Source organism: Rhamphochromis sp. 'chilingali' (assembly GCF_963969265.1).
Source record: "Rhamphochromis sp. 'chilingali' genome assembly, chromosome: 16".
Classification (NCBI taxonomy): domain Eukaryota; kingdom Metazoa; phylum Chordata; class Actinopteri; order Cichliformes; family Cichlidae; genus Rhamphochromis; species Rhamphochromis sp. 'chilingali'.
Window position 1 is genome coordinate 12813086 of NC_137943.1, and position 18138 is coordinate 12831223.

The 18138-nt window shown below is 40.9% G+C and overlaps 2 protein-coding genes across 6 annotated transcripts in view; both read left to right on the plus strand.

Moving 5' to 3' along the window:
* Positions 1-8826, plus strand: part of mast3a (microtubule associated serine/threonine kinase 3a) — a 29049-nt gene extending 20223 nt beyond the window's left edge. For all 5 annotated transcript variants that reach the window (XM_080907732.1, XM_080907730.1, XM_080907731.1 and 2 more), the window contains 13 exons: positions 137-269; positions 381-546; positions 721-822; positions 1784-1906; positions 2123-2232; positions 2412-2593; positions 3761-3882; positions 3978-4166; positions 4442-4665; positions 5862-5984; positions 6133-6269; positions 6618-6802; positions 6901-8826. In XM_080907732.1, the coding sequence (XP_080763858.1) occupies positions 137-269; positions 381-546; positions 721-822; positions 1784-1906; positions 2123-2232; positions 2412-2593; positions 3761-3882; positions 3978-4166; positions 4442-4665; positions 5862-5984; positions 6133-6269; positions 6618-6802; positions 6901-7751 (2647 nt within the window). In that variant the 3' untranslated portion in view covers positions 7752-8826. The remainder of the gene's footprint in view (positions 1-136; positions 270-380; positions 547-720; positions 823-1783; positions 1907-2122; positions 2233-2411; positions 2594-3760; positions 3883-3977; positions 4167-4441; positions 4666-5861; positions 5985-6132; positions 6270-6617; positions 6803-6900) is intronic.
* A 3974-nt stretch (positions 8827-12800) lies between these two features.
* pik3r2 (phosphoinositide-3-kinase, regulatory subunit 2 (beta)) overlaps positions 12801-18138 on the plus strand; it is a 28578-nt gene continuing 23240 nt past the window's right edge. The window contains exon 1 of the mRNA XM_080906617.1: positions 12801-13045. The gene's annotated coding sequence lies outside the window, so the exon portion shown is untranslated. The remainder of the gene's footprint in view (positions 13046-18138) is intronic.

The following is an 18138-nucleotide window of genomic DNA, read 5'->3' on the forward strand; positions in this document are numbered from 1 at the left end:
GTAGGGAGATGGAATCTTTCTGAAGATAGAGCAGAATATTTTCAAACTTTGAGTCTTTGATATTTTTTTTTCTCTAAAGATGAAATTCCAGCATTTGATGTAACATGAAACATTTCTGTGCTTACTTCCTTTGTAGTTTGCTGATCACCTCCATGGGACATATTAAACTGACAGACTTTGGACTTTCAAAGATTGGCCTAATGAACATGACAACCAACTTGTATGAAGGACACATTGAAAAGGATACCAGAGAATTCATTGACAAGCAGGTTTGTCTCTTCTCGCTTGTCTTTTTTTTTCATCTCCTCTGATTTTGAGCTTCTCTAAAATCCGCCTTTTCTCTTTAACTCTGTTTTTTTTTTTTTTAAACCTGTCTACAGGTGTGTGGTACTCCAGAATATATCGCTCCAGAGGTGATCCTGAGGCAGGGCTATGGGAAGCCTGTGGACTGGTGGGCCATGGGGATCATCCTTTATGAGTTCCTAGTGGGCTGTGTGCCTTTCTTTGGAGACACACCAGAGCAGCTCTTTGGTCAAGTGGTTAATGGTAGGAAATCTTTCAATTGAACTCATAGTTAGTTATTTTTATACACGTAAATCCAATCCATTTGTCATCCTCTCGCTCAAAATTCTGCAATAGATCTCTGTATTTTGGCACATCAGTCCCCTGGGCTTTGTAGATACCTTTAGTTCCCTTCGTTGCATTCTCTCCTGTGTTCAGATGATATTATCTGGCCGGATGGAGAGGATGCCCTGCCAGCTGATGCTCAGGACCTTATCACCAGACTTTTGAGGCAGAACCCTCTGGAGCGCCTGGGAACAGGTTGGTGACAGCATGATTGCTGATGGATGAAAAACCTTCTCTGGGCCTCGGGACAGTGTGACTCTGAGGTGGCCAGAAAAAGGCAAAAACATGCTTTTTGTGACAGATGTGTCACTGGGTGTCTTACCAGGAGGTCATAGTCTGCACAAGGCCTCATGTGGAGGAATTTAATTTTAAGAGTTTAAATAAAGTTGGCACAGGAATAAGGAAGGATTTGAGGTCTTCTGTGTGTTTATTTGGCAGATTATTCATTAATAGAATTTTACATTAACCAGGCTTGATAAAATTGTTTCCCATAGACCTCCCATAGAGACAGAGAGGTCGACTAGTTCACAGTAATCAATAAGCTCTCTAGAGCTTTCTGACTTGAATGTTTTAGACTTCAAATTTCCACTGTTTTGACTTCTTTACACTTTGTTTGTGTTTAGGTCACTGTATGGGTTAGGACCTCTTTACTTTTCAGGCCTTTTAATTATGCACACTTTCAAAAGATCATTAAGGTCAGCTGACCAGATGCTTTTGGTTGTACCGGGAAGCTGGTTAAACCACAGATCAGGCCTTTGCTGTAACTGCAGGTAAACTTTGAAGCAGTCCGTTACACTTAAGTTATTTGAAAACTCATTTTTACTCTTGACATTTAAACCTGACTGAGACTTGAAATTTAATGTCTTATTGCATCCTATGTTGCACAGCACTAAATGCTTGTTTTTAAATTTTCTTATTAATTAACTTGAATTTATAGAAAATAGCAGCAAATTAGTTTTACAATAAGCATAAAGCCAGAGACCAGGAGAATGGAATGAAATTCAGTTAAGTTTTATTTATATAGCACCAAATCATGGCAACAGATGCCTCAAGGCGCCTCAGTGCAACAAAGAGTCTGGCTGGGGATCAGACAAGCTCAGACTCAAGTCTGGGGACCTCGATGCCCATATTTGAGTTTAATAACTTCTTTCTCCAGGTGGGGCCACTGAGGTAAAGATGCACAATTTCTTCCTTGGCCTGGACTGGAATGGTCTCCTGAGGCAGAAAGCTGAATTCATCCCACAGTTAGAGAGCGAGGAGGACACCAGCTACTTTGACAGTATGTGGATTTACTGACTGTGGGCCTTTTATGAAGTAGATGCACTGCATTGTTAAAAACCTGTGAGGAGAAATTCATTTGGAAATGAGCTCTCAGAAAATGGATGATTTTATGAGCTAAATTTGTAGCAATGCAGCATGGTGGTAGTTTTAATTTGGATAGGAAACTGTTCCCAGTTTGTGATCATTTATTGCATGCCACCATGTTTCCCTCCAGCCCGATCAGAGCGATACTGTCATCTGGGCTCAGATGACGATGAAACAAATGATGATGAATCATCTCTGGAGCTACGACAGTTCTCCTCTGTAGCCCACCGCTTCAGCAAGGTACTCGTTACTACCCATGAGTTATAATCAATATTAATACCTGGCTCATGGAACAAAGCAAGACTTTTTGTTTTGGTGTTGTAATTTGGTTAATGAAATACCTCTGGTTATTTGTAGGATATAAAAAAAAAAAACCCTTCTTCTTTAATCCATGCCACCTTTTTCCTCTTAAACTCCAGGTGTACAGCAGCACAGAGCACCTGTCCACCTCCACTCCATCCAACCTGAGCCTGTCGTCATCAGACCGAAGCCACAGCGAGGAGAAGGAGGACCGATGGGAGGGCAGGGGAGTCCTTTCCCCTGGTGACGGACACAAACATTTGGCGAGTGCAGACAAGAGGGCAGATGGACACAGGGGGAGGTGAGAGCATGGAACAAGGGAGAGTGATGTCCTTATTATGAGAACAAAACTATCACAGCCCTCTCTGTATTCACAAAATATAATAGTCTCTCGTATTGGGTTGAAGCGTTTCCTATTTCAAAAGGGCAAATTTTATAGAGGTCTTTTCACGTCGTTTTGTATTAAACCAATGAGCCATTCTAAAGTTCCCCCAGTTGGATGTTTTCTTGCATGCATGTCAGATGGAGGCCTTTACATTGCCCACGGGTGTAAACACAAGTGATATATCCATTCAGCGTTTACTGAAGCCTCCCTGTGTGGTGCTGAATGGAGTGAACCATTAAACCATAAAAGAGAAACAGGATATCTAAGAAGAAAATTGATTAAAAACCACAAAATACCAAATAAGCTCATTTTGCTGCAGTTTTCGAATAAAATATTTAGGGCTGCAGCTATTGATTATTTCATTAATTTAGTAAAAGCCTTGACATAAGAACACCCCAAGCCCCCCTTTAGACTTCCCAGTGTTTACTGCTTCCATATAAAAAGGACGGCTGGAGTCAGCCTTCAGCTCATCTTCCTATTTTAATGTAGCTTTACTTCTGTAGCTTTAGAGCTGATTTTTTTGCTGTGTAAAGTAAATGGTGGTGGATGAAGAGGCCTTTCTTAATGTCTGAGTTTGTTGATCAGGTGCTTCAATGAAGGACTCTCACTAGCTGTTTCCCAGTAATGGTTTTAATGGTGATTACAGGAACAGAGCTGCTGTTTTGGACACTAGAAACACTTTTGTCTTTCACTAAACCTGAGCTCAACATCTCAGTATCAACTTGTTAAACTGTGTCATCATCACTATTGTTGTTGTGTTATCAATGTTAAACACTTTTGTTAAATGTTAAATCGTTTACCACAGAGCCGTGTGCATCGAAGCAAAGAATGTGCGTCAAGCATTTTTTTTTTTTTTTAATTTAAAATAATTGAATCATTCACATTACTCAGTGACTCGTTGCAGCCCTATAAGTAATGCACTTTTTAAAAAACGTAGTGGCAGTTCTTCTTGTTTTTATTGTTGAAAGACATTTATTGTGTAGTTAGGAAGGAAACTGTTGTTTACTGCCCAATTTCTAAAAGAGAAACTTAGCTAAAATCTGCATTTTTATTGGACCTGCATTTTACCTTTATCTTTCTCAGTCTCCGTCCACGTGCGTCATCCAGCTCCTCACAGTCGGAACGCAGCACCAGCCCACTGGTAATGAACAACACCCAGAGCTTTGACATCATGCCTCGAGTTGCCATCCCTGCTGATGAGGAGGGTAAGAGTATAATAAATGCAGAAACTACCTTATCTACTTTTTTTTTTTTGCTGCTGTGAAACACTAGTACTCACACATTGTACCCACTATTGTAGATGGGATGGTTTCCAACCTGCGCCGCATCCGTCTCCGGAGCAACAGCACAGGTACGAGGCCATCCTTCAGGAGGGGGGCATCTCGACGCATCGCACATCAGTTAGAGACCCCAGAGAAACCCAGGTCCCCCTCTGGAAAAGTCCCCAAGTCTGCATCAGTCTCTGGCCTTTCACTCATCATTACCCCAGGTATCTTTGCAGGATGAATGCATTATAGAAAGTGTTTGGAATTAAAAGAAAATGGTGACAAGAAACGAGTGTTCATGTATTCACAGTGCCCTCTACAGCCTAATATTGTGTAATTATTGTAAATATTGTAAAACACATTATTTATATTGAAGTCAAGATTAGAACAGTGTTTGTTTGGTTTTAATTACTGGATGCAGCATTTTAAAAACAGTAGTGCTTACACTTTATAAAGACTCAGCTGTGTTTCTTCCTGCTTCTCTTCTGCTCCTAACTAGATGACTCAGGAGGTCCTCCTACGAGCCCCAAATCTTCTTTGTCCTTATCATCCAACCCCTCGTCCAGAGACTCGTCTCCCAGCCGCGATCTGTCCGTCAATGTCAGCTGCCTCAGGCCTCCGGTGGTTATCCATAGCTCTGGGAAAAGGTTTGGGTTTGCGCTGCGAGCCATCAGAGTCTACATGGGAGACAGTGACGTCTACACCGTTCATCACATGGTCTGGGTATGCGATCTTATCTGGTACTGACTAGATTTATACTATATTGGGAATCAAAAGCATAGATGTTTAAATAACTTTATGGCCTCTTTTTCTGCGCTGGCCCTAAAAATGAGTGAAATCAGCAGCACCAAGCTCAGCAACATGCAAACACTGAGAGACTGTTTGCTAGTTTTTAGGTATGCGTAGGTATAATTTAAAACCAAATGACTCAAAATAGTTTCCAGCACATGGCAAAGAAATTGTGCCATCTGCTGGTTTCCTGTTGGAACATGTCAAACTTTTTCTTTTACTGAACTGAGGTTTTAAACAAAGCTTATGCAATTTGGTATGATTCGTTTTACATTCTCGTGATTTGACAACAGCTGCTTCACTCAACCAGAAAGCCAATAGTCAGACTCATAGAACCCCAAAAATTGACCCTCCTCACTCTTTTAAAAAAAAAAGCCTTTATAAAAGCTTCTTCATAGCCTTTCACTTTATAGGAGAACTCTGTGGTCATAATATGATGGACATGGTCAACAACAATACTCAGACAGGCTGCTGCATGTAAACGATGCTTAGTCAGTACTAAGAGGCCCAAGCAGCCAAAAAAATATTCCCCACACCATTACACCACACTGAACCGTTATTATAAGGCATGATGGATCGATGCTTTGTCAACCATCTGAACGTTGCAGCAGAAATTGAGACTCATCTCCCAACATTTTTCCAATCTTCTGTTGGCCAGTTTTGGTAAACCTGTGTGAATTGTAGCCTCAGTTTTCTGTTCAGGAACAGGAGTGGCACCCACTATGGTCTGCTTCAAGGTTCAGAGATGCTCTAATTAGTTTCATATGAGTCTGTATATACCTTAACATTCACAAACGCTTGACTCTCATCTGGTCCTGAGGTGGGGTTGAAAATTTTAATTGTGCACTCACTGTCAGAGCCCTGAAGCTGTAGGACAAGCTGCCTGATGAAATCAAGTCAGCAGACTCAGCGACCTCTCTTAAATTTCTTCAAGAAGCATACCTTTATTTATGAAACCTTTATGCTGCCGTGATACTTTGTTGCTATACATGGCATTTTTTTCACACAACAAGTTTAAACTAAGTAAACCAAAAACACTAGTTTTACTAATTGCATAGGTGAAACGCAGCAACAGCCATTTAGATGGTTGCTTTACCAGTAATTGTGAGGTTGTGTCTGTTTGGATCTAGTGCGTTGAGGAGGGCAGTCCTGCACACGAGGCAGGATTGAGGGCAGGTGACCTCATCACTCACGTCAACGGAGAGTCGGTCCAGGGTCTCGTACACACTGAGGTGGTGGAGCTTTTGCTTAAGGTATGTGGATAACGTGTTTTGTTTCGGGGGTTTTTGTTGCTTTTTTAAAATGATCATTATAATGTATGGAAGATTAAAACTGTCAAATTAAAGAAAGAATTTAAATAGAAATTTCAATTTTTTATTTTATTTTATTTTTTTGCGACAGAGTGGCAACAAGGTGACCCTCCAAACCACTGCTCTGGAGAACACTTCTATCAAGGTTGGACCTGCTAGAAAAGCGAGCTACAAGGCCAAGATGGCCCGGCGGAGCAAAAAGAGCAAGAGGAAGGACGGACAAGACAGGTACACGGGCGAGAATGAAATCATATTGAAGAATTGGACGTTTTACTCCTCCTTGAAGCCTCATGTTAGATCTCAGATAAATAGCAGAGTTCCTATTTGCTGATTTTGCAATTATAAAGTCGGCAAATGGAAAAAAAAGGATTTTTTTTTTTTCATTCTGCAAGTCTGATTCGTGCATTAAAAACCTTAAAGCCTCCGAAAAGCTTTTTGTAAGAGAGACGGAGTGATGCTCCTAGAGAAGCTTTGATTAGCATTACAGTAACACGAGTTGGCTCCTTGTCTCAGATGTAAATTATGTAAATTTGCTTTTTTACAATTTTTTTTTTTTTTATTAATTTACTTTTGTAGCAGACGACGCAGCATCTTGAAGAAGCTGTCTAAGCATACACCGCCTCCACCCATGCAGAGCAGTCGTAGCTTCTCTTCGGGGTTCCACCAATCATCTAGTGACAGCCTCTCTGGCTCACCAACACAAAGCCTCTCTCCTGGGCCTTCAACACCTTGTCGCTCCCCAGCCCCTGACCACTCTGGAGGTGAGAGAAGAGGACAATCGTTCTTGTAGTGATGTAGTTGTCTCTTTCTGGAGGAAGTGTATCCACTAAATCTAAACTCTTTTTTTTTTTTTTGTTAGATTCAAGTTCTTCTCCTTGCTCCAGCTCTCCAAACTCGCCCGTACCGCAGGCTCGTCCCAGTTCTCTTCACGTCTTGGGTCGCTACACGAAAGCTGGTCGTTGCAAGTCCACCAGCAGCATCCCTCCTTCGCCTCTGGCCTGTATCCCACCACCCCAATCTCTTTCTCCTCAATGCTCGCCATCTAGCCTCCCAAGTCACCCCAAGTCCCTGCACAGTTTTCACGGCAAGACTTTGTCACCTCCTACAATCGCTCGTCATTCTGTGCGTCCTCGCAGCGCAGAACCGCCGCGCTCACCGCTGCTCAAGAGAGTTCAGTCAGCAGAGAAACTGACTGGTGACAAGATGACTGGGGGTTACCACGGAGATAGGAAGGCTTACAGCACCCGACGTCACACTATGGAGGTGCCCTTGTCTGAGGGAGAGGGGCTGGAGGACCTAGAGGGAGACAAAGCTACAGGGTTTGTTTGCGTAGGCGAGCACGGCCGCCAGGGCCTACACATTGGAGGGCAGAGAGGCCACCAGGACACAGCCAGCGGAGGCAGCGATCACCACCGCTCTGCTGCCTTGCCACAACAGCGCAGCACCAACAACCACTCAAAAGAGATGGTGGTGATGAGGAAGCTGGCTCTATCAGAGCGCAGAGACTCCTTCAAGAAACAGGAGGCGGTCCAGGAAGTGAACTTTGACGACTTGGAGGAGGCGGCTCTAAGCCCCACGCTTCCTGTCACACAGTCAAAGGCGTTCAAGGCATCCTGGATCAACTCGTCACAGTCGGAACCCAGCAGCAAGCTGGGATCACAGGGTACCACACCGCAGAAAACCAAGTCAAAAGACAAAGAAGGGCGTTAGTTGTTCAGTTCTATTTTGCAGGGATCAAAGGTCAGAGAAGATGAGGCTTTGACCTGCTATCGTACTTGCATTTAAAGGCCTTGCATGTGTCCAGAAAACTGTGACCAAGTCCCACATCATCACAGAAACAAAGAGTCTGCATTTCTCAGTACCACACGCATCCTCCAACACTGTTAACAGATTAATGACTGCCAAACGAAGTTTACTTCAGAGTTGCTCGATTTCTCTCTCGGTTCTCAAATCACTGTGGCGCCTCTAACGGATGTAATTATAAATATTTGTTGTTTTAAACGAAGAAACTTATTTATGACTTTTTAATGATTATTTGTTTTTGTTTTGTTGTTTTTTAATTTGTTTGTTTGTTTGTTTTTTAAGTTGCTATAAATGCCTCGGACGCTTCAGCTGTTCTAATTTTAGGAAGTGCACAGGAGAAAAGCCAGGCAACAACTTCTCAGTGTAGTCTTAGTAGGTGTGGAGGGAAAACAAAGATAATATTAGTCAATATTGCAATATTCATATGATTCTTTTTTTTTTATACTGTTGTGTGTGTGTGTGTGCGTGCGTGTGTAACGGGATGTTGTTTCATATACAGACTGTAGTGCTCATCCTGCACTGTATATGCTAAAAAGTTCCATAACACGTTTTTTGCTGCCTCTCTGAAGAAATCTATCATGCGGATTGTGATCGTGACGATTCGGAGTCATTGTTTCTCGACGCAGGGCATGTACAAATCGGGACAAAAGGAAAAATAACAACATTGCAACAGTTGTCAGCTAAGCTGTGGCGCCAAAGCATGGTTTAGCTTAATAATAGGTACTGTAGTTGTACATAAGAAGCCTCATGTATGCTTGGGTCTACCGCCACTGGCTGTCCTGTTTTTTTTTTGTTTTTTTTTTTTTGTTTTTGTATCCGTGCTGCCACCCGTCTGTAAGTTGTTTAAATTATAACCTGATCAACACGCAGGTGTGTAGATAAAGCTTAGTGGCTACCTTCCCGGCTGCTGCATCCGACCTCCGATACCTTTGTGAACCTAACCTCCGTCCAGCTCCTTACAAGCGTAGTCTAGCAGAAGTGTTTGCACAAGTCATAGCTGCCGTGTAACAGTGAGAGTACATTTATATTTCAGGGTGATCTCTTTCTCTGTGGGATTCAGAAATTGTACAGTGGATGCAACAAACAAATCTGGCTCACTTGGCTGTTTTTTTTGTTTTGTTTTTTTATGTGTTTTATGGATGAATGTTTACATTTCAATGCAAATATGTGGGTGGACTTCAGTGGAATCTGTTAAATTATTGTATGGGGAAAAAAGAGAGGGAAGGCGCAGGAGAGGCAGACCTGAGGCCCTGGGTGGATGAAGGAATGATTCAGTGGTAATCTCCTTTTTGTATATTTTGATATGGAAACAGTCTTGTTGCAGTACTAATTACCTATGCTGTTGTATATCATATAAACAATGGTGGACCTTATAACAGCTATCAGTGAAATGTAAGGGTGGATGGACTCGTGTAAGATGTGAGTTAAGTGGCATGGCTTTAATCCCAAGTTGCGATTGACTGTAAAGAGTTGTGCATCTTTTACATCCCAGTAAATCTCCACGGTTTTACTCTGTTTGAGAGCTTGGAAGTTTTGTTGGATAGGCCTTGAATTCTTGAATTTGAGGCTTTCAGCTTTAAAAATTTGTTTTTTACGGTGAGATATAAACAAATGGTATTTGGTTTTCCATTATGTACTCTTTAACTAGTTTTTACTTAAAAAAAAAAAAATTCTAATCCTGTTCTTGTTTTTGTTTTGTTTTTTGTTTTATTAGTAGTATTGTTTTACTCCCAAGAACTGTTTGGATTGGCAACTAAAAAAAATCAAACAAAGTGGTTAGAGAAGAGGAATTTGTTGATTGTTCCTCTTTTTGTGAAGGTTCACATCTATGTTTTGCAGTCAAGGGAGATTTAAATAAGGATTTCTCAAAGAATTTCAGCATATTGAACCTTGGATAAAGGTTATGTTGTGTGAATGAAAACGTAGACCTTTTTTCACTGTACTTTAGGGAGAAATGTGTGTATGTGCGTTTTATCACTAAATTTCTGATGCAATATACATTTTAATATGTTCTTAGTGTTGAATTGCTTTATTTTTCATTGTAGTATCCCATGACTTTTGTTGGGTCACCCTGTTAAACTTTTATAAATCAGGCACAGGTCTGAGCAGCAGCCCATTTTGCATCAAATGAAGCGTCAGAGTGAACTCCTTGTCTCTGATCGGCTTGTGCGTTCATGTGTATGACAAATTCACTGTAACAGCCCCCACCCTTCACATTTTTCACTTGTGTTTTTGTATTGGTGTGCCCCACCACCATCACCACTCAACCCCCTTGTCTCTACGTGGCAAACTGCCCTTTGTGAAATGCCTACCATGTGGGTATCTGGTGCAGACTGGTGTGACATTGTCTGTTATTCTCTTGTCTCAACAGTGCTTGAAATAAATGAATTTCCAGAGGACTGGAAAGTCCAAGACTACAAGACGTTGCACTTGTCATTTGTCCTCCTATAATAATATTTGCACATTTACAGTACTGTATCAAAAAAAATTATAGTTTTTCTTACTTCGTGCACCCTTTTCTTAATTATTTGCTTCCAAGGAGACAAACTTTCTTGTAATTCTTTAAGTGCTCTGGAGCAATAGTTCTCCATGATTTCTGAAGGTCTTTTCAAAGTTTTTGGGGGGGCGTTGGCTCCTTTTTTTAAAATCATTTTCAGTCCAGTCCTTGTACCCGACCATTTTAAAAGGAATTTTTTCTTTTTCCAATTTAAAAAAAAAGAAAAAGAAAAAAAAAGACCAGTGTTGTGTAGCTGAAAACTTTGAACATCTTAGCATGGTATGCAGCAGGTCCTTAAAACATTTGAGGAAACTGGACAGTGGGAGACAAAATAAGAAGCAGCAAATGGTAAATGGCCTGTATTTATATAGCGCTTTACTAGTCCCTAAGGACCCCAAAGCGCTTTACATATCCAGTCATCCACCCATTCACGCACACATTCACACACTGGTGATGGCAAGCTACATTGTAGCCACAGCCACCCTGGGGCGCACTGACAGAGGCGAGGCTGCCAGACACTGGCGCCACCGGGCCCTCTGACCACCACCAGTAGGCAACGGGTGAAGTGTCTTGCCCAAGGACACAACGACCAAGACTGTCCAAGCCGGGGCTCGAACCGGCAACCTTCCGATTACAAGGCGAACTCCCAACTCTTGAGCCACGATCGCCCCGTGTAGTTAATCTACAAACTACAGCAGATGAACCTGAAAATCATGTCCTTAAAAATGGGGAAAAGATCCTCAAAGACCTGACACAGGACTCGGATACCTCTATCCCTTTTAGTTGATCCATCACTGTTCACTGAAACCTCATCAGAGGCTGTGTTAGAGATCAAAGTGATGGAATTATGAATGCAAAAAGGAGCCTCAGATTTTAATCAACCATTTGGAATGCATCTAATGAGCAACAGCTTCGTTTTCAAGCATGACAATGATCCCAAACATCCTGCCAATTACAGGTAGGAATCACCAGTATGCAACCAGCTGCCAGCGAGCTTGAATTGCGCTAATCTATAAAGACTCTTCACAGTCATGGCAGCATGTTGGCAATCTGCCTGTATTTATAAATTAGAAGTTTTTTGCAAGCCTCCAACAACCTTCATTTAGTGATTGCAGTCCGTCCAAGCCAGACAGCAACTCTTTTTTTTTTTTCTTTTTTTTTTTGAACATTAACAGTTTTTAATCAAACAAGTGAAACTGCAGTAGGTCCAGTGTTTCAACGAGTGCTTTGTTTCTGCAGAGAGAGGCCGAGGCCTTGGTCCACTCAACGGCTCCACGTTCTGGTTTCCCCACACTTCTCTGACTTCTCTGTCACAGAGTCCTTTACCAAACAAACACATGATAGTATCCATCTGTACTGTGTCCAGCCAGTGTCACATTTAAAGAAAGAAAAGAAGAAGAAAAAAAAAAGCATGACATTTCCACCGTGTGATGATACAAGAACCTTGCCGTCTCATCTTGATTGCCAAGGCTGACAGATGCAACTCCAAACAGTCCTGTGAAAATCCAACCCCTGCTTTTTCCCCCTCCTCATCCTTTAAATACATCATCTCATACAGACAGCAAGGGTTTTTTTTCCCCCTCTTTTCTTCCAGGAATTTTCTTCCCCCCCAAATCAGCAGTGCTTTGGAATTTGATCTTTGGATGGTAATCTGTGTCCATCGGGGTTCACGCCTCTCTTTGTGTGCAGATAAAATTCGTCTCTGGACACATTTTTGTTGCTGGTTAAAGTTCATCGTTCAGGCAAGTTGATGATGGGTACCCACTGGTCCATGCAGCGGCTCTCTCTGCAGAATCTGCAGACAGCAACTCTTTGTGGAAAGGTTGCCTTCTTTAAGGTGAGATGAGCCCTCTTGTTCATAAAATTTCCAGAGTATTTTCATTTATTTAATATCAATATCTGGTGTTCCTGTATGCAAGATATTGCAATGCCATACTGTATATATTTTTCCTCCACCCCTACTGCCAATGCAAAGTGAAAGTATCCCTAGGAAGAAAAGCAAATCAGTCATGGATTGGTCTCCCCAGAGCCCGGACCTCAAAATCATCGAAGCAGTGTGGGATCATCTAGACAGCCAACATCCAAAGAAGAGCTCTGAATCCTGGAGAACTATTCCTAAAGACTACTTCAAGAACTTACAAGAAAGCAGCTCAAGAGAGTCAAGGCTGTGAAGAATAATTTACATTTGATGATGATCAAGTATTTTACGCTAATTGACACAATTGACGCACATGGATTTAGCGCGTGGTTCACCGCTTTCTTTTTTTCCACATGAACACATTTCTTTAGTTTAAATGCAGCTCAAAAAACACGATTTGGAGACTGTCTGCTTCAAATTTCCGTTTTGTTTTTTGTTTGTTTCTTTTTTTCGTCTCCGAGTCTATTCGGTGACCCCCTCACTGATGGTTCGGACGTTTCCGCTCACGTTCGTCACTTTCCGCGCACTCTTATATAGTTCCCACGCGCCCTCCTTCCCTGTACCGTGCTGAGCTGGAAAATGGCTGTGTGTTGGAGCAGGGAGTTATGAACGGGAAAAGAAAGAAAGAGCGAAAAGAAAGACGCGGAATTAAGAAGTGAACCAAAGGCTTGCTGGAAGTTTAGAGCTCACAGAGAAGCCGTCGTCTGCAGACAAGCCACCACTCGGAATCTTGTGTGCGACTTTTGCTCCGAACCCAAAAGTGCGAAGAGTCAAGAAATATCCGCGGTGAGTTTTTCCAAGTTATTGCACATTTCCAGTACGGCAGCCACTGTACTGGAAAATGGTGGAAGCGCTGCAAGTGTGCTCCACGCACGCAGCTTCACGTTGGTGACTTGTGTCCTACTTTTAAAGTTTAAAGGAGACCTACTTTTTTTGTCGCGCTCGTGTGCGTTTCTGTGCTCTTTGCGGTGAAATGTTAACTTTAATTCGCCCTCGTGCCACACTGCTCGGTGCTCGCGCTCGCTGACGTACAAATGCCGAGCAAGTTTTTTTTAAGCTGCTTCAAAGTTTAAACCGTTTTCCCTGGCTTATTTGTTGACGTGAAAACGATTAAAAATGACTTGTCAAGTTTGCCAGCATTAGTGCTAAAATATTCTGTAATGTCAGTGTCTCATTAGTACTGTTTAGTTGTATTTTAACGCTACTAAAAAGACCCATTTGCAATATATTTGCAGTGTACTCCCTGTGTATACCATTGCTAGTATGTGTTACTAGTGTCTTTACCTTGGCTGCAGACTATGGGAGGCCTAAAGTAGCTGAAGGCCTGACTAGATGCGTCTCTTACATCCCTGGTTTAAGGATTTGGCATCCATCGAGGAGTTAATGGAAATTGTGCCACTTGCATAATGAGACAAGCCACTCAACTGTGCTGAGACCCCGCACCCCCCTGTCTTGTAATTATGAATCGAGCATTATGCAACCAAATGTCAGTCCTCCATTATATGCTTTATCGGTGTGATGCATGACTTGTGGCTTTCATTCTTCTCTCAAATGTCTTGAAATGCTCTGAGTGACTGGCAGGGCTGTTGTATTTAAATGCCCCCCCACATACACACACACACACACACACACACACACACACACACACACACACACACACACACACAATAAAAAGAGAGGAAATAGTGGTGCTTCTTGAAATGCCGAGTGACACCTCTCAGAGGGGGTGAAGAAAACCTAAACTAGCCTCAAGTTCCAGCAGAGGCACTAAAGCTGTGGTTATTTTTGTTTGATGTCGAAGTTAAACTGAAATGGTCCTGTTTGATCAAAACAGCAGCAGAGTTCGTCTTTAAGGACAGTTTAGTCATGTCTCACCTGGAAATACTGCATATTCTGTGCTTTGTGGGGTTGTGATTTTTTTTCTAACTTCCCAGAGACAATCATGAGTCTACTTAAAGTCCTAATCGATTACCCTCCCAACCACAACACACTGGACACAAATCTTATTGGTCACTTGCAATTATCTGGGACTTGTCCTTTTCTTTTTCCTGCAATCCAGGAATAACTTGCATTATTAAAACGTCTTTATTGTATCAGATTAAACAGATTCCTTTTAGAATTTGATTAGATTTGTTGTCATAAATGTGATATAGATGTAGACTGCAGTATGCTACCTGCATATTACCAATTTTTGGTCAAATGTAGTTGGTTATGAAAGGGTTTGGGAGATTTTTTTTTTTCTTTGAGGAGTTGAGGAGGAGATAAAGGCACACATTATCTTGTTTGTGTCTGGTGTTTTCAAGTGATGCAGACTTTGCAGGTTTATCAGATTTGATTTCTTTGGTGAAGTGGAAATGTTTAAATCCATAATCTTGACCAGATGGATTGAAGTTATCGCTTCTGATAAATAGACCGAGTCCTCTTTAACTTTAGAGCCTTGCAGCATAGTTGACTTTCCTGAACAGTGCAGTCTTGGTGCTAAATAATCTAGCAGATGTTTCTATTTAGCAAAGTGAGCTTTTCGGCTTCATTTGCGACAGATAGAATTCAGGTGAACGAAACTGGAATCATAAAATTCGTAAGAACCAATTTTAGTCTGGAAAGTTAGTCTTTGCAGACTCCAGTGTTTTTGGCCCGTCCTATCTGCCTGTGGCGCAGCAGATTTTTCAGATCCATGTGGACAGATGGCCTGCGGCCAGACTGCATGCATGGTGGTTCTGTAGTCAGTACTTCCCCAGCAGCGCCGTGAAGTACCAAAACATGCATACACAAATACACTGTTTGTGCCCACATAAATGTCTGAACTTTTGGTTGCATTGTTGTGATTATGAAAGTTTTAAAGAGAAGAAATGATAGTAATGCTTATGAATAAAAAAAAAAATCCCAGAACTTTGTCTGTGGAACAGGGAGTGATCTGTAATGTGACGTGTTAATCTTTTGTTTTGTTTGTTTTAAGCTTAGGGTGCATTCCTAAAATCCTAAACTCCTCAGCTGTTTTTAAAAAATAATTATTTGGTAGACAGGTTTCTCTTGCCACTTTCAGATGCAGTAGTAACTACTTTCTTTCTGGCCTACATGGATGTAATCAGTGTTTCCTTATTTTGGTGACATGGAGATGTGAGGGATCTTGCCAGTTAGCAACTGTTTGTTCACGCACAATCTCTCTAGTAGTTTTAGATGTGTTGTTAATTTTTGAGGAGCTTTTATTGCACTGCCCATTAAATTTCCTTTTTGTTTTCATTCTCTCAAGAAGATTAATACTGCAAAAAATCATAATCAGCAACATGGTGTTATACATCTGGTGTAACAGCTTAAAATGTCACACTGCACCACTGCTTGAGGGGGACTAAACCAGCTAAGGGACATGGACATGTGCACAAATGTTCAAAAAGATGGACCTTCTCAAAGTTAAGCTTCTTGAATGTAATAAACTCTCTCAGACATGACCACTGAGCTGTTCAGGTGAAAGTAGTAAGCTAAAAATGGCATATGGCAATGTTAGCCTCTTGGGTCTGTTATTTACCACAACTAAAATAACCTGATTACCTATTACATATATTTATTTACTGTGTTAAATAAAAAAGTTCTTAATCATCATGAAATCATAATTTTTCTTCGCTATGACTGAAGTGATCAAAATTTGCATTTTGAGTGTAAAGAAGCTCCCCAGCATCTAGATCTACATAGAAACTAATCTACCAGTTACAAACAGTGTAATTACTAATGATCTAACAATTATTACATATATTTAAATCACCATCATGGATCGGTCCTAAGGGAAAATTGGCTACAGTGATACTAGAGCTGGGCGATAGAACGATAACGATATGTATCGCGATATAACTTTTACTCGATAGAGAAATTAAGCTATCGCGATAGACCTCGCCGCTCTTGTCCTCAAAAAAAAAAAAAAAAAAAAAAAAAAAAAGGTCAGCCAATCCAAATTAAGTAGCGCAGAGCCGAACCAATCACAGCTGCAGCGTCACGTCGCGTGACTTGTTACGTACAGCACAAGTGCCAAGCCGCACGTGTGTTTGTTTGGGAAGCAGCCAGCGGGTAATGGAGGAAATGAGTGTGCCGACTAGAAAAATCAACCGAGCGTGACCGAAGAGAAAACAGATGATGGTTCCAATGCCGGAGAGATTGTCAAACGGAAGAGCCATAGAAGTTCCGTAGTGTGAAGGTATTTCGGCTATTTCAAGTCTGACAAAAAACAGAGTAGCGTACACTGTAAATTGTGCCGAAAGCAAGTCTGGAAATACAATAAACTGGTGCATGCGTCACACTGTGCGCCACGTTATTGTTTCGGTGAAATGAATTTCTACAATACTGTTACTGTTAATTCTACTCTCTGCAGTGTTTAAATGCTTACATATACACACAGTTACTGTCCCTCCACACTTACGACTCGGTTCTGCTTCTATGCCCCAGCTTTGTTTACTTTTTCCCACCGAGGCTTCTAGACTTCTGATTGGCCAACATTTAGGCACGGTTAGGAATCTAGCGCCACCTGCTGCTTTGGCATGTTCATAGCAGCGTTTTCCTTCATTTCTGCCTTTGTGTGGACGGGATTATTTTTTAAAACGAAAACGGAAAATCTCCGTTTTCAAAAATACCCGTGTACGTGTGGACGTAGCCTCAGTCTCTGACTGGAAGCGCTAATTCGTCATTCGGCTTTTGTCAGACTAAAGTAACTGTTAAAACTGTTTGAAAAGCTAAGCTATACAACAAGGAGAGATTGAGAATTTCCTTTTAGTTCTCAGTTTATTTGATATTGACAAAAGTTAGTCAGTTTTGTCTGTTCTTCTGTAAAACAAACTAAGATTTATTTTTAGAATTAATATTTTGTTTCTAAGTGGAATTGACAATTTAGTCTGTTTCGTTTGTTCTATTTTGAAACTTAAACGCTTTAGCGGCTGCCTTTTGTGTAGTTTGCAATATTTGCCTTTATTTATCTGAAAAAGTCTCATGTTCCTTAAGTACATCTACCCTGTTGAACTTATTATGGGAAATAAATATTTAAATAAAAACAAGCTGCTGATTATTTCACATTTTACTTGTGAGCAACGGCACATTTAAATCTTACAAATATAGTTATTTGGCTTATATCGTGATAGATATCGTTATCGCCTGAAATGAAAAAAACATATCGTGATATGAAAAAATCTCATATCGCCCAGCTCTAAGTGATACTCTACATGAACATTTCTATTTTAAATGTCATCCTCGAAATCACTTTCTCTTAATTGGCAAATTAGTCATCATGAACATCAAGTTTGTTTACTTTTGTTAAAACTGATGACCAAACCCAAAACAATGATAATAACATGAAAAAGATAAATATTTGTTCACATTTGAGTTTTGGCACATGCCTCTGCACTTGTATATAAACATTAGAAAAATTAGAAAAACAACCAGTAAATAAATAAAAGATTACATCTGTTTAAAATCCACTGATTCAGTTACACAAACCGATTTTACAAGTAATGATGATGTAAGATGTGTGGCATTTTGATCCTCGAGCAGTGTCAGTGATGCCTTTAATAGCTTATTTGGCATTTTATATACGCATGCTGGTGCAACAAACAGGTCAGCACTGTGCTGGCTGACTAAACACATCATTTATTTTCTTTAGAAAGCAGACTTCAGTTTGTAGGTCTCGATTTAATCACACCAATAATAAATGCAATATATAAAATGTCAGTTACCAAAAAAAAAACCCACACAGTGAAAGACTAATAAATTATTAGTGACATGTTTTTAATAAGTATTTTATTTTATATTATTTATTGTATTTTTTTTAACTGTATCCCTCTCCCTGTGAACTCAGAAAAACAAACATCATCTCCTTTCATCCCATTGCACAGCTTCACTGTGAC